Raw genomic sequence first — 15,959 nt, 5'->3', positions numbered from 1 at the left:
GTTTCTTACTCCTGACATTCTTCACAAAGCCCAGTCTGATGTCTATTAAGTTTACTGGTCGTTGCCATCTCCTCCTTTCTATTTCCTCCCCTGCTCCTTGCAGACCTAACACTGTTTTGGATAGAGTGCAACTGTCTACCCTTCTTTTCCCAATCTGCTGCCCACTCTTTGTTGATTTTTTCCCCATATGTTCTTTCCTTCCACATTTGAAAGTTTAATATTGACCTCTATATTTAATTGATTAATAGTTTCCTTTGCCACTTTATCCCCCATGTCCTATTTTATTTATTTCTTCTTGTGATGTTTGAACAACATAGTAGGACTTTCTTCCCCTTTCCCATAATGCACCATCATCTGCAAGTAGGGATCTTCCCATGTCTGTTGGTACACTGTTGAATATGTCATTTATCATAATTGAGAATAGAGATGGGCTTATTTCGCTTCCTTGGGGAGTTCCATTTTCATCTATGTGTTTACTTGATGTCTCTTGTCCTATTTTAACCTCAATAGTTCTCTTATCCAGAAAGTCCCATATCCAGTTAAAAATGTTCTCTGTAACTCTCTGTAACAAATGCAAGTTTATCATCACTTCCGGCTTCCATAACATGTCATATGCTTTTTCTAAATGACAAAACATTCCCACTACAGATTCTTTATTAACCTGCACTTTCCTTATTTCGAGTCCCTTGTGGCCCCTACTTTTCCCAGAGCCACTTTGACAGCTGCTCAATATATGTAATTTTTCTAAGTAACATATTAATCTTTCATTTACCCGTCTTTCCATGAATTTTCATATGTTTTTAGGTTAGTGCAATTGGTATAGTTTGTACGCTTGCTTACATCTTTACCTGGTTTCTTTATTGGTACAATAATGGCCTACTTCCTTCTGCCCTTATTTTGTAACATTGAGTTATACATTATAGCCTTTTTTTATGTTTTAACCTATTAACAAAATAGTGTAATTCACCCTACAGTTTGTACAGTTTGTACTCTCAGCATTCTAATGTTCGTACTGATGAATCCTGCACCAGCATGTTCTAGATCTACCCAGAGATTTTCTACCAATGTCATAATATACTATGGAGTTTTGAGTTAGTTACAATTATTGATATTGAATTTTTCCCTTCTTTCGCCCTCAAATGTACATTTTATACACAAATAATAAACTCAACAGCTTAACTGAAATACACTGTGGGGCATCAGATTGTTGAGCAGTCTAGTGGACACATTAGAACAGCAACACCTTGACTGGAATTTATGTTCAGCATACTAAATTTAGTCATTAATTTACCAATACAAACAATCATACGTCTATTATTGGCTTAAAACTTAAGCCTAATAATTAATCATTTAGTTTAGATACTGTGTTTAAACACTGGTCTGCCATGCTCCACCTTTGTTTAATTTTGAAACATGCTATATCCTGCTTACACCTTGGTTTCATTTAAATAAACTTGTCCACACCTTTTTCAAAATGCATTCAAGAGAGAAAAGAGTCAGGCTGCCAGTGTGGCTCAAATTTGCACACATGATCTTTTCAGGGTCTGATAAGAGGAAGAGGAATTGCTTAGCTGAATATTCACAATGATGTTGTTTTGATTTAAAGAAAGAATTGTAAACAAGATATTGAAAAGTACCTTTTTGGATCAGAGTGGTTTTTCTACCTCTGGTATTACTACACAATAGTTGTGAACAGACAGCTGGCCAGTTTAGCCCAAATGCATATTACCATCTGGTATTTCACATAAGGGTCCATGCAACAACATTCGTAGCATTTGTGTAGAGCTCATTTTTATTTATTAGCCTTAATCTAATTTCCTAGAGACAGAGGAAATGTTTCTGTTATCCATTGTTGCTGCATTTCCTGTAGGGTGGAATGGGATGGTGCAGAATTAGGAACACATCCTGACGTATCAACATCTTCTCTTCTCTTTGCCAAGTTAGTAGGGAAATGAAAGTTTATAAAAATGCTACGTTTGCAAATGGGACCACTCCCTGATCCCTCTTAGTTTTTCTCAGCATGTTAATTCTGACAACCTGAAGTGACACCACGTTTAAAAGACTCTTAGGATCAAAAATCATGGTTAAATCAACAACTATTCTTTTGTGTATGCATGTGGAACAATAGAGGACAATGGTACTGACTTAAACTCCAGCTGGTTCATGATCCTGTTCAACTGGCTCTGGTAGAGGCCTGTTGAGCATTAAATATAAGTGCTGTCGTATTAAGGATGTAGTGCTGTAACTCAGTTACCCTTGTTGCTGATATGTCAAGAACATTACTTTAAAACAGCTTGTACTGTCAAAAAGCCAAGGTTGAGTCCAGCTGACAGGGCAGTGGGGGGGTGGGGGTGGGGGTGGGGGGAACCACTGGATGGATTCAGCATCAGTTTCTACTTGCAAGACAACAGCCACTTTTACACAGGAAGTCTTGCAATGTCTACTTCAAAATAAAACGTTGCCCATGTGCATCGTATCATACACATCTTAGTTTAAACCAAATACTATTTAGTTAATTACATTGTCACCATTTAGTTTCAGTTCAATGTCCTCAATGCAAACCCACAGTTCTAGTTTAAGTGACATTAAAACATTGTGTTAAAGGTGAATCTAGCAAATGTAGATAGTAATCATTTTTATAGGCTATTATTCAAATGGGCAACATTTACAGGATCATTTTATGAAATATGTCCACACACAACACCACAAAATTGTCTACCCAAAATTCAGTTAAGATTTCCATTTGTAAAAAGGACATTAACATTCGTTGGATCTGCCAGCTTTGTGAATTAAAAGAAACATAAAAAGAAATGCAATTTGTCTTATATTGTCATTTGTATTATAAATACGGGATCACATGGTTAAAAAAACAAATGAAGATTATTTGAGAGTGGAATATATGTAGAAAATGCTGTTTGAGAAGTATACCTTTGCCTTTTCTGTGTGACGCTTAAAGTGCAAATAATAATATAATAATTTGATTGTATCATATGTTTGTATCATTTATTTAGTATATACATTGATATAATTATTGGCTAATGCACTGGAAAATGTTCGTTTTGTGTGTCATGTAGTACCATATACTGTATCATCGAGTACTTTGATGTTCTGAGATAAAAATAAAATACTAATTCATTCTGGTTTTATTGTGAAAGTATTTCCAGGATGTTTTAGTGTAGTAATGCTGCTGTCTGGACGCTGTCAGTCTCTGTGAAGTGAGTGAAAGCTCGGGGGCCGTAGAATTTGAAAGCAGTACCATCCGCGTACCCCACAGGGTTTGACCTGCCACACTGCCGGAATATTTAGGGGTCCAGGTCTCTTTTCTTTTTCTTTTTGGGGCAGAACAATATGATGTTTGGATGACTGCAAAGCGCCCCCCCCCCCTTTTTGAAACACACCAAAGGACGCGATTCTTGAAGTGTGCATTTATGGAATAAAACAGGTAAGGTCTCGGTCTTTAGGTAAATATAACGCTCTAACAGCACGTTTAGATGTGACATGTCCCCCCTGTAATAAACGACATGGTTTTGTTCTTCTTGTGTATTTTCGTACTAAAGTAACCAATACCGTTATGACCGTTATGTACCCTGGTATGTGTAAAAATCAAGCTCACCGTTATTGTGAAATTTCCTTACCATTATTACTCATTGTGAGCCAGTGGATAATGCAGATTGACAAACTGACAATTGTATTCTGGTGTCAGTCTCCTCGAGCCACCCTGGACGTGGCAAATCCCTTCTGTTTCCTCTAAACCTTCTTGTCTTGGACAGAATGAAGGGAAGAAGGTAATGGAAAAAAAAAACCCAACACTTGGCAAATTCCACTTGAACTGAAATTTTCCTAGGCTGTCCTTTGTGGTTTGTTAGTCACTGTGAGGATGTTTTATCAGTATAATGGAAGAAATCTTCATATAAACTAGGAATAAAGGTAACTAACTCAGAGCTTTAAGACACAATTCCTTTGGTGTTGAATTGAGTCTTGTGCTGGGACTTTTCAGGCATACCATTCACTCCTTTAAACAGCAGAGATGGGAGGGGAAGAAGTCAGCATACTTGTCAAATGAGCACCAGATGTTTTTTGTATTAATCTAAAAATTGCGTATTGCAAGAGATTGTGCATTTATGCAATAAAACAGGTAATCTATAACAGCATGGATAACACTTAAATATATATATGTGTGTGTGTGTGTGTGTGTGTGTGTGTGTGTGTGTGTGTGTGTGTGTGTGTATGTGTGTATATATACATACATGTATATATGTACATACATACATATACGTGTGTGTGTGTGTGTGTGTATATATATATATATATATATATATATATATATATATATATATATGAACAATAAATTAACATTAGTTTAAGGTATATGAACACAAATATCTTATGAGCACACAAAAGCTAAAATGTAAAACCACAGCAAATATCCTCATCTCAAATCTTTTAGTTAAATTTGGCTGATATATGAGATTGAATTCATCCATTAGTTAATTTACATCTAAATTATTACAGAATTTCACAGGACATTTATAAAAAAATGATTTATCTTCCTGTGTAAGGTATACATATGTCTCAGAGGAAATAAATCAGTGGAGAGGTTTCTGCCTGTTCCTAAGTGTTGCTGTACAGTAGCAGTGGGCTACTGCGTGGGCAGTTTAACCAGAGGACAGATGAGTAGGCTGATTCTGTGTGCAGTGAATCAGCAGGCTATTAGTTGTACATGTGGGAGCTATGATAGACAAGGTCGTCAAATGAGAGTTGCTTATATCTGAGGAGGGCACACAAAAATATGCGTTACCATTGATCTCCTGTGTCACTTGTAACTCAGATGTTTGTGCAGGAACGCTTGGGATCAAATCAACATCTTCAAGAATGATACTGAATTTTCATAACAGTCGTGCTGTCTGCCAACATATTTATTATGAACCAAGGTTCCTGTCCCGGGAAAGTCCTTTTCCTTCCTTCTGAAGTCATGCTTAGAGCAAACAACACACATATACACAGATACACACACACACACACACACACACACACACACACACACACACACACACACACACACACACACTTAAGTGTCTTCGTCATAACTATGGCTTTGCAGGAAGTTTACCAAAACCCAGTGCATTTTCCCAAGTAGCTTCACAAGTGTTTGTGACAGTGTGAAAATTCTCTAGATTACAAGTGCCAACTTGCAACTTTTGTTCACTACTCACACTGAACATGAAAACACAAATGAGTTGTGAATCAGAAAGTGTTTAAATAGTTGTTGGACTTTAGTCTTATTAGTCTGAATGGGGGCAGGGAGCATTCCATCCATTTTGTGGCTAATGAACACGGGTCTTTGAAGAGTACTGAGAAGGCCTATTGTAAAAACACCATTGTCTGCCCGCTCGTTGCTGCCACGGTAACACACTCACACTGGCAGCCGGACTAAAATACTGCAGTCGGAGCTGACAAATGCCTTGCCAGAATATGTGAGGAAAGAAAAGCCTTGTTTTACCTTGACTATAGAGAGTGAATATAAATGCAATTTGTTGGCTTTTCACAAGTCATTACTTCTGTTTTCTGCAAATGGCCCTTTGAAAAGACACATCCAAACCATTTGCAAGCAGCTTGTACCAGTGCTTTTTCAGTTTACTGAGCTCCTTACACGTGGGACAAAAATGTTAAAATGCCAGATTAGTGAGCACCTTGTGTCATCCAAATGGTAGAAGCAGTAATTCCTTCCATTATGGCTCTCTTAATTACCTTTTTGCAGAGCATTGCGTTTGTTCGTGCACATCACTCAATGTCTCGTCTGTATAGCTCATCTTTGCCAAGTGTGAAATCAACAACAGGATACAGGAGACGCACTCACACTGTTCATTTGTGGTAGAGCATCTAATATCACAACTGCACCACACAGAGAGAGTATTTTTAGACTTCTGAAGAATGTTTTCCCTTTTTTGGTCTAAACTCTTATCCTGTTGATTTTGTATAAGTGTGGGAATATGTTTATACTTGTTAGTTGCATGCACAGTAATGGATCCTTTGTTGTAATTTGGGGGTTAGACAAGTTGTCAAAAGAGGGTATTGTGCCCTGGGAATATGGCAGAAAAGGGCACTTGTGGGATTAATTGATGCTTTCATGTCAGTGTCAAATGTTGATATGTTTGCGAAATGTACTTCCTGCTCTGTTATTTCAAGCCTGCCTTGTGAATGCGCATATTTTCCAGTCTCCCGATATTGAGCTTGAAAATGCATTTGTTTATATGGTAAATTATGATACACACTCTGATAACTCGGATCCTGGCTTTGTAAAGAGATTTGATGAGCTGACAATGTGTCTCATCTCTTTCAAGCAGGATTAAATTGGAATGTTTGGCAGAGCTGGTGTTGACTGGACTGCTGACATTTCTTTTACTCATCCACAGACTGCAGAGTTATCATTTCCTATTCTGTTTTCCTTTCTGATAAGGCCTTGTTGTGGCCTGCTTCCTCTGCTCTGGAGAGCAATAATGACATTAAATACTGAATAATCATTAATAAAAAAAAAAGCAGAATTTTCTCCTCAAAAAAGTCTTCTGTCATCTACATACACTAATGCTACCAAAACTGTGACCAATTCTTTCTTCCCCAGCCATCATGTCAGGAAAATCAGATGGAAAAAAGAAGTGGGCGGCTGTCAGAGGTCGTCTGGGCTCCTCACAGGACTCCGATACACAGCAGGAGGCCAACCTGGAGAGTGCAGATCCAGAGCTGTGCATCAGACTCCTGCAGGTTCCCACTGTGGTCAACTACTCTGGGCTGAAGCGTCGCCTGGAAGGGAGCGACCAGTCATGGATGGTCCAGTTCCTGGAACTGAGTGGCCTGGATCTGCTCCTGGAAGCCCTTGACCGGCTCTCTGGGCGGGGTTGCTCTCGTATTGCTGACGCTCTTCTGCAGCTCACCTGTGTCAGCTGCGTCCGGGCAGTGATGAACTCCTCTGCAGGGATCCACTTTATTATAGAAAATGAAGGATACATTCGGAAGCTCTCCCAAGGTTGACTACTCATGCATCCGGCTTTTCATTTTGTTGCATACTTAGCTAAGATACATGAACACAGTGGCGCAAATACATCAGGAAATAAAATTATTTATATACACAATAGGATTTAGACAATATATTTCAACCTGAGAATCCACTTAATTCTTACATATTATATAATAATTGCAATATTGTGTTAAATTGGTTACTTAATTCAATGGCTCTCTGTGACTGAGCTGAATTTTCATTATGAATAAAGATGAGTCATAAGGGTTTCTCTGGGAGTTCCCAAAAATATAGTGTCACAGTGAGTAGAGAATACTGGATTTCCCCACCTTCAAACAGAAACATGTTTATCTACAACACAACACCACATCTTTTAGAGGGCAAAGTCTAAAACCAGTGAAACAAAGTATTTACTTGGGTCTAGACACAGGGAGGACAGAAGAGAGAGACAGTCTGGTTTTTGGAGCAGTTGGGAAATAACAGCTTTTCTACCTTGTATTAATGTGTGTGATGTGATCATGACGTTCCACAGCCTTGGATACCTCCAACACCATGGTGAAGAAACAGGTGTTTGAGCTGCTTGCGGCCCTTACCATTTTCTCTACAGATGGATATCGACTGGCTCTAGATGCCCTGGACCACTACAAGGCAAGCAGATAAACATGTGGAAAAACCATTTTGTTTGTTTTGTTAGGTAGCTCTAAAATTTACCTCACATTATAAGTTTGAGTACGAAATACCTTTACAACGCCCTCTAGTGGTGGTTGTGTGCACAAGCATTGCAGAATCAGTTCTTGATGAGTTAAGATGACTTTGATTTTCCCTTCAGGGTGTGAAGACACAGCAGTATCGTTTCAGTGTGATCATGAATGAGCTGCAGGCCACAGATAATGTGCCGTACATGGTCACACTCCTCAGTGTCATCAACGCCCTCATCTTTGGGACAGATGACCTCAGGCAAAGAGACAAGATGAGAAAGGAGTTTGTTGGTAGGTTATCTATTCCGCTGCTATTTATCTGTGAATCGGGAGCCATTAGCGAGGTCACACTGTGGTAAATTGCTAGGGCTAAATGGCGTCCCCCTCTGGGGTGAGCATAAATGCAAAGGGGAAAGCAGGCCATCAGCAGGAGCGCCATAACAAAGCTCTCTGTCACTGGGTCTGCCTAAGAATAGTTCAAATGGCCTCATTATCTGTTTGACAAAATCCCTGAGAACTAAACTAAGTTTAGGAAAGCACTGTGTATTCACACATGATTAACTCATCTTACATTTATTAAAATCACACTGACCTGATGTCACTTTGGTGGGATTCTCCTTAGTGAACGCCACTAGTCATCCATAACACCTGTTTTCTGTATCAGGTTATTCCCTTTAGGTGCAGTCAAAAAAAAAAATCCAACTGGCAAAATGCACTAACATAGTGTGGCCAAAAGAAGTGAGGCATAGGTAATAGTGTGTGTAAGACATGGCTTGCAGACCAACAGAAGTCTTGCAATTGTTGTATCTGTTGCTTGCATGATTTCACTGCACCAATAATATTAACAAACAACATTTCCTTAATGAGAAGTTAATATTCCAGGCTCTCTCTCAAACCAGCTGCACAGACAAAAACCAAGATTAACTTTAGAATGATAGTAGTCAAACCCTGGATTTTGTTCTTTTGATGTAGAAGTGTAAACCACTGAGCTATGAAGCTGCCTAAAAATCACCACAGTGTAGCCAGCTTGGCAAATACATTTATTTGCACCTGATCTACATAGATCCTCCTACGTTTATACAGTTCCCACCCACCGCTATTGACCAATCAGTGATCTGATTGGCCACTCCTCTCTTGTGATTGCTCACCTGTGCCTCCCTGCCAGTTCCTAAAAACCCACATATGCCAATGTGAAGACATGTCTGACCTCTTTTTTTTAAGATAAACCGTCTTAAAAACTGATAATTTACTACTGTGTGATATAATATTCAGGGCTGTGTTTTAATGTTCTCTTGCAGGGCTTCAGTTACTTGATATTTTGCCAAAGTTGAGGTGAGCTTCCTTCTGTTATTCATGTTTGATTCTGTCTAAAGCATTTGTAAAGCAGATTTCATACAATACATTATATGTGAGTTGTTGAGGCCCATGAATAGTGAAAACAGAATAGTGCTTTTAGGCAAATATGTTTGCAATTTACCTTCATTAATGACAATAATTCGAGCAAAGGTCCATTTGTTGCCTTAAAAAATGGCATTTAAATGTGCTGAAGTGTGGCCGTCGGTGCTCTGTGTGTGTGGTGTGCAGGGAGCAGGAGGATGAAGACTTGATTATTCAATGTGAAGCTTTTGAAGAGGCAATGGCTGAGGATGAGGAGGAACTCCTGCGAGTGTATGGGGGCATTGACATGAGTAATCACCTGGAGGTTTTCACTGCACTCTTCAACAAGGTAAGACTGACTGTCTGACTGGGTTTTATCGTGCACTACTAAGAGCTAAGATGATCCCACAAATTGTTTTGCAACTGATGTCTCACAGTGAAAATAAAATGTAGCTTTTTTTATTAACAATGGTGCCTCTGTTATTAAGTTATTGTGTTCCTGATTTATATGACATGTAAACTTGTTGTGTGCAGGTGTGCAGCTATCCAGCTTCTCTCCAGTTGCTGTCCATCCTGCAGACGTTGTTGGTGCTGGGGCCGAGCCGCTCTGATATCTGGCTTGCCCTGGAGACAATCACTGACAGAGCCATACTGGTGGCCCAGGACTGTGAGTCCACATTGAAGCAACACTGCATTCAATTTAGGTCAACACCCTGAAGAGGCTAACCACTAGTCAATGGCCTCAACAGTGATTAATGTATGAAGAGGCGTGATTATCCAGGAAACAAGATTACAGCGATTAACTACAGGCAGCAGGTCATAGGTTGACTGAATGCTCATATGTTTGTTGTTTGTTTGGATTTGCTCTCCAGCTCAGATGGAGTCCTGTGAGAAGATCATGCAGCGGCTGATGTCCTCCAAAGCCAGGAGCTATGAAGGTCTTGATAAGGTGGATGGGCAGCTAATAAAAGTGGATAAGGCTGTGCAGACTGAGCTGGAACAGCTGGATGACGAGAAGCCAGAAAAAAGCACTGCAGTCTCTCAGAAGCAACTTTGTGCATCACCTCCACCTCCACCCCCAGCACCACCTCTACCCCCTAGTGCAACCGGACCCTTGCTCCACCTTCCTAACCAGTGCCCCCCTCCACCCCCACCACCACCACCGCCACTGCCTGGAATGTTTGGTGGTCCTCCACCACCTCCTCCTTTGCCTGGAATGCCACCTCCGCCACCACCACTGCCCTGTGGTCCAGGTATGCCTCCACCTCCACCACCGCTACCAGGGATCATTGGAGGACCACCACCACCACCTCCCTTACCTGGCATGCCACCTCCACCTCCTCCTGCCTCAGACATGATAATGGCCCAGAGTAGCCAGGTCCTGGGGTCTAGTGCACCCATAAAGACAAGCCGATGCCCCACACTGAGGATGAAGAAACTTAACTGGCAGAAACTACGTAGTGTTACTGGTAAGTGGATAAACCATCTGTGACGGCTCAAATAATTCTATTCTCATTTTACTCTCATTTACCCCATGAGGCCAGCAACAACAAAGCAAAATCGTGTTTATCAATCACTTATTAATCCATCAAAATGTTATTCAGAGGGAACATCTTTTTAAAATGATTTGTGATTTTAAAACAAAATGGCACGATATGAGCTCATGACAGGTTACTCTCATCCTCCTCACACGCAGATGGTCACTCCATGTGGGCCTCGGTTCAGAAAGAGCCTCCTCCTCGGGAGCCCGACTACAGCAGTATCGAGCAGCTGTTCTGTCTCCCGGTGACTGAGCACAAAGACAAAGGAGCAGCTGCTCCTGTCAAAAAAGAGCCTAAAGAGGTGTCCTGGGTCAAAACTCAACATCGCTTTTCAGAGCTGTAGCATTTAGAACAAACACAGCTGATTATCAAAGGTGGATAATCAATATACCTCTTTGTCATCTTTTTTTTCTATAGATTACATTTATTGATCCAAAGAAAAACCTGAATGTAAACATATTTTTGAAGCAGTTCAAATGGTGAGAGATTACACATTGTTTTGCAACTCTTTTAATACATTTTAGTCCATCTTCACAGCTTAATATTTTTCCAAATGTTTTCTGTGTCCAGCACAAATGAGGACTTTGTAGCCATGATTCAGAATGGGGACCGTACCCGGTTTGATGTAGAGGTACTAAAACAGCTTCTGAAGCTCCTGCCAGAGAAGCATGAGGTTTGCATTATCACCACGTATGCATCAGCAACTATATAAATATACACACATTTACCTGCCAATTAAGGGCCCACTTGGCAAGTGTGAGTCACTGTCCTGGTCTTTGCTTTAGATTGAAAATTTGAAATCATTCCAAGGAGAAAAAGTCAAGTTGGCGAATGTTGACCGCTTCTACACCGCCCTCCTCACTGTCCCATGGTAATTTTATCCTCTAGTGCGGGTTTAATGGTTATTTATGTCTGTACTGTGATACATCAATACCATGTGATACAGCTTCTGAAGCCTCCTGCAACTTGCATTTTATATATCTATTTTAATAAAAAAATAAATGGCCATTCCCGGCTCCCTATTTTACAGTGCTTTCTGGCTCTTCTCTCTAGTTATCAGTTGAGGATTGAGTGCATGTTGCTGTGTGAGGAGACCTCATCAGTGCTGGATATGCTCAAACCTAAAGTCAAGCTGGTTGAGGAGGCCTGCAATTGTAAGTAAACTTCCAGCTCTGATTTTCTGACGTACAATTGTTGCCCTGTGTGCTGTCATTCATGCTAATTGTCAGTCCAATTCACACAATGTGACACATTTTCAGGTCTCAGAACGAGCACGCTCATGCCCACCTTCTGCAGGCTCATTCTTGATGTGGGAAATTTTCTCAACTATGTAAGAACCCCTTCTGTCGCATGTTTATTTTACCCAAGCAGACATTTAGACAGAGATTGCATCGTTAAGCTGTCATCTACTTCCAGGGAAGTCACACAGGGAACGCAGAGGGGTTCAAGATCAGCTCTTTGCTCAAGCTCACAGAGACCAAAGCCAACAAGAGCCGCATTACGCTGCTTCATCACATCTTGGAGGTACACAAACTGGCTCACATCTGCCATAAATGCTTTTACCTTCAGTTATGCACTTTTTTAAGTATATCCCTGTGTGGCTTTCTTTGCAAAGGAAGCAGAGGCGAACCACCCGGAGGTGTTGGCACTGCCAGAGGATATAGAAATCTGTCAAAGAGCTGCAGGGTATAGACATCTTTCTCATTACGCTTTTTAATTGGCTCTCAATGGATGTTATAGACGTGTAACAAAAGTTTACACTTTATTTTCAGAGTTAATCTGGACTCTGTTCAGTCAGAAGCCAGTGCCTTATTAAAACGACTGAAGGAGACGGCTAAGAAGGTCTCAGGCTCTGTGGATGAACTGAAAGAGCAGTACACAAAAGTTCTTGACGTAAGATAAGATGATTACCTTAAACTGGAGACTCAATTAATGAACAAAACTGTAACAAACTTTTCAATGTTTCTGGCAGCCAGATCCACAATGCAGATGCCTCCATTTTCTCTGTTTCAGGAAAACCTGGAGGCATGTGAAGCTTTAAGTGAAAGGTTCACTGAGGTTGAGAAAAAGAGGATTGAGCTGGCTGTCTACTTATGTGAAGATCCTAATCAACTGGTACTTGAGGAACTCTTTGGAACCATCAGGACTTTTCGAGAACTATTCATCAAGTCACTGAAGGTCAGGAAAATGACTGTATGCTGTTCATGTTAGTCATTTTGCACATGGTTTACCTCTTGTGTAAGAGGTTGATATTGTCATCTGATAATAAGTATCATATGAGGGCAAAAAAAGATGTTAATATGTCACTGTCCAAATGACACAAAGACAAATTGCTACGTACATTTGGTACTTGGCAGTGAGTGACAATTTTTTTCTCATCTAAAACAGGAAAACAAAACCAGAAAAGAGCTGGCAGCAAAGGCTGAGAAGAGAAAGAAGCAGCTAGCAGAAGAAGAGTCCAAGAGACAGAAGGGAGACAATGGGAAAATTAGTAAGTTGTGAACAGCCTTCTGTTCACCCACTGTACTAGAAATTCCTCCTCAAGCTCTGATTTGAATAGTGTGTATTTTAAGCATTTTCATCGTGTTTTTACCAGTTAAGAAAGGCCTCGTCCCACAGAATGATGGTTGCATTATCGACCACCTCCTGGCGGATATCAGGAAAGGATTCAGCCTGAGAAAGACTAGGCCAAGGTGCGATTCGGAAAGCCTCCCTTCTAGTGAAAAGCATAGGGATACCTGCCTACCTGGTAAGGACAAGTGTGTGTGTTTGTGTGGCCTCCCCTGGCAGTGTCTTAACTGTGAGCCGCAACACAGCCTTGCTGCTTTATCTGGGCTTTTTTATTTATGATGTGAAACCAGTCACATCTAGCTGCACTAACTCCATCACTTTGCTGCTTGGTAGAGCTGCATGAGTCTTTGCTTACATGGACGTCTGTCTTTTGGGGGACGGGGGTTATGCATAATTACCAACTGCAAAAATATCACCCCATATCAAACATAAATGTTTTATTATATGTCTTCCTCGTAAATGATACTTACTTCTCCCCCTCAGGATTAAGTGTCAAGCCTGTAGGCGAAGATGCCGCCGATATGGCCATCCCCTCTACTCCCACCAAACCTCAGACACAGGGTCATCAGGCCAGTACAGGCGAAGTGAACGGTTTCATCAGCCCATCAGAAGAGACTCCACTAGCTCTGCCACAGAATGCAGTGCCCGACCAACCTGCTCTACCTCCCAACACACTCCCAGGAGAACCAGCCATTACCAAACAGGCACCCTTGGAAAGACCTGTGTCGCTGCAGGTGGGGAAACACTCGGAGAAACTTGCAGTGTCTTCTCCAGATATGACACAACCTCCACCTCAGGTTGAAGGAGAACATGAACCATGTCTCAACACAAATGGCTTTTCATTAGATTCAACTGAGACCAGTGTATTTAGCCCATCTTCCCTCTCAGATTCTGACCTGCTAGAGGCTTCATTAGATGGCACTTCCAGCCTGGAACCTGAGAAGCTAAGACCTGAAAAGCCAGCGGAAATTAGTGTGAATGTTCAGATAAAGGAAAGTGCTTTACGTAAAACAGACATTAATGTGTCACTGGGTGATGGAAGCAATCTGATAGAAGATGGGAAAGATGAAACCAATGGTAAAATAAGCCTTTTAAAGACTGTAGGACAAGAAGAGGGACGTAAAGAGGGAGAATGCATTATTGTAACGACGTCTGACCAAGGTGTGGTCGTGAGTGACAAACATTCAAACTCTAAAAGCAATGTGACTACACTCAGCAAGGGAGTTAAAGGCTTTGATGTACCAGATGGCCTTGAATCAGAAGATTTGCCAGCGATGTCTGAAGCTGTACCTCCATCCCTTAAGCCTGAACCAAAGAAACAGTCTTTCTTTAAACGAAACAGAAAGAAGAATAACCAAGGTAATCTATCCATTAACCTTAATAAAGATTATGTTTGGAATGCTAGTCTCTTGGTGTGTCTTAAGGGAAAATCCATATTTGTTTTTTATTTTTTATTGCATTTTACGTTATTTTATGTATGGTCTATTTTAGTATATATTTACAATTTCTTTGCATGATTACAAGCATTTTATTAAAGAGTGTGGATGTAGTGCACAGCACTTGATTTGCAGACTGAATATTGAATTGATTTAATCTATGGTCAGTTTGTTGAATGCTCTGCTTTCCATTTTGACTCTCTGACACACAAGGCAACAGTGGGACAGGACACTCTAAACATAAAAAGGGCTGTGTGTTGCAGTGAGGTAGGTCTAATCGATGGGATGGCAAACTGTAAGCAGGACCATCATACTGATGAACTCCGTCACCGTCAAAGCTTTGTTCCAAATAACACGTCATTTGTTGGTCTAACTGGAATCTGGGTTTCATTTGTCTGTGTTGTCCAGCTTTTAACACTTGCTCTCTAACACTCTTGCAACTCAATTGTTTTCAGGCCAAAAGTTTAAGGGCAAGGTAATTCTAATGCAAATCTTGAAAGCTAATCCTACATGTACTGTTGTGGGAAGAAATGAATTAATGGTTAGATAACATCACAGTTTTCTGATCTCAAGCAGCCTTGCAGTCTGTGACGCCATCATGAAGTCATCGTGGACGGAGTTATTTCATAAACGCTGTATTTCCACTTTCTTGTCTTCGTCCATATTTTCTTGTCCATCCTCTAAATCTGCAACTGGGACTTATTTTTTTTTATTTTTTTTACACCTACTAATGGTCTTGTGGGCTTCCTGTAACTTCTTTGTTAATCAGCCTTGCAATGAACAACACTGTAATGCAATGTATTAAAAAATATTTTATTTGGGAAAACCCTACAAACAAGATGTAGCCACAAGAAGAGAATACATTTATTTACCAAGTGCCTTTGAGCAAACTGTTTAATACAGCAATTATATTTAATAACTTAGTAATAGCATTAACATTTTTACAAAGATATTTTGATTTTGTAAATTCATTTTAGTTTTTGTTTCCCTAGGTGATGCCCGAAAAAGGAAATCAAGAGAAAAAAGAAAATGTTAATTTCACACAGGAATTCTGAACTGAAGGACTGCAGAAGTCTGCTTTGCAGTGACTTGTTTTTACAGAAAAAGATGGGTAAACACATTTAACCTAGGAACTTCACACCATGGATGTAAACACGTCACTTTAAGTACATGAATTGTAGTTTTTGTGCACATGAGTGGTTTTGATGCACAAAAAAGAAAAAAAACGCTTTATATGTTTTGTATAATTGTAATATGCAGTGAATGTGTTTTGCCATAATAAGCTACTTACGTTGCTGCACCTATATAAAATTGTGAGAAAGAT

At 40.2% G+C, this 15,959-nt stretch overlaps 1 protein-coding gene across 4 annotated transcripts; it reads left to right on the top strand.

Annotated features, from left to right (window-relative positions):
- Positions 1 to 3,181: 3,181 nt before the first annotated feature.
- inf2 (inverted formin 2) lies at positions 3,182 to 15,828 on the top strand. Of its 4 annotated transcripts, XM_067479811.1 has the most exons (23): positions 3,190 to 3,442; positions 6,620 to 7,021; positions 7,545 to 7,660; positions 7,842 to 8,001; positions 9,009 to 9,042; positions 9,295 to 9,436; positions 9,622 to 9,754; positions 9,960 to 10,556; positions 10,784 to 10,929; positions 11,046 to 11,107; positions 11,199 to 11,301; positions 11,414 to 11,499; positions 11,682 to 11,782; positions 11,888 to 11,958; positions 12,045 to 12,152; positions 12,244 to 12,314; positions 12,401 to 12,521; positions 12,642 to 12,806; positions 13,017 to 13,119; positions 13,225 to 13,377; positions 13,683 to 14,558; positions 14,849 to 14,902; positions 15,628 to 15,828. In XM_067479811.1, exons 2-22 carry the CDS (start codon positions 6,625 to 6,627, stop codon positions 14,899 to 14,901), a joined length of 3,798 nt encoding a protein of 1,265 aa, XP_067335912.1. In that variant the 5' UTR covers positions 3,190 to 3,442; positions 6,620 to 6,624; the 3' UTR covers position 14,902; positions 15,628 to 15,828. The 4 variants fall into 4 exon arrangements, 3 of the variants coding, with proteins under 3 accessions (XP_067335914.1, XP_067335912.1, XP_067335913.1); XM_067479812.1 differs by lacking the exon at positions 14,849 to 14,902; XR_010911047.1 differs by lacking the exons at positions 11,888 to 11,958; positions 12,045 to 12,152; positions 12,244 to 12,314; ... (5 more) ...; positions 14,849 to 14,902; positions 15,628 to 15,828 and having other exon boundaries at positions 3,186 to 3,442; positions 11,199 to 11,318.
- Positions 15,829 to 15,959: the final 131 nt, after the last annotated feature.

This window comes from Channa argus, chromosome 16, assembly GCF_033026475.1.
Source record: "Channa argus isolate prfri chromosome 16, Channa argus male v1.0, whole genome shotgun sequence".
In the NCBI taxonomy this organism is placed as follows: Eukaryota; Metazoa; Chordata; class Actinopteri; order Anabantiformes; family Channidae; genus Channa; species Channa argus.
Note: the sequence above shows the minus strand (reverse complement) of the source record. Positions and strands in the feature narration are given on the sequence as shown.

Bases quoted from the DNA above. Each gene is read 5' to 3' on its own strand.
- inf2 (XM_067479811.1), top strand. From the start codon at position 6,625: ATGTCAGGAAAATCAGATGGAAAAAAGAAGTGGGCGGCTGTCAGAGGT. The intron at 7,022-7,544 runs GTTGACTACTCA...GACGTTCCACAG, and splicing joins CATTCGGAAGCTCTCCCAAG to CCTTGGATACCTCCAACACC. The intron at 12,315-12,400 runs GTATAGACATCT...CTTTATTTTCAG, and splicing joins ATCTGTCAAAGAGCTGCAGG to AGTTAATCTGGACTCTGTTC.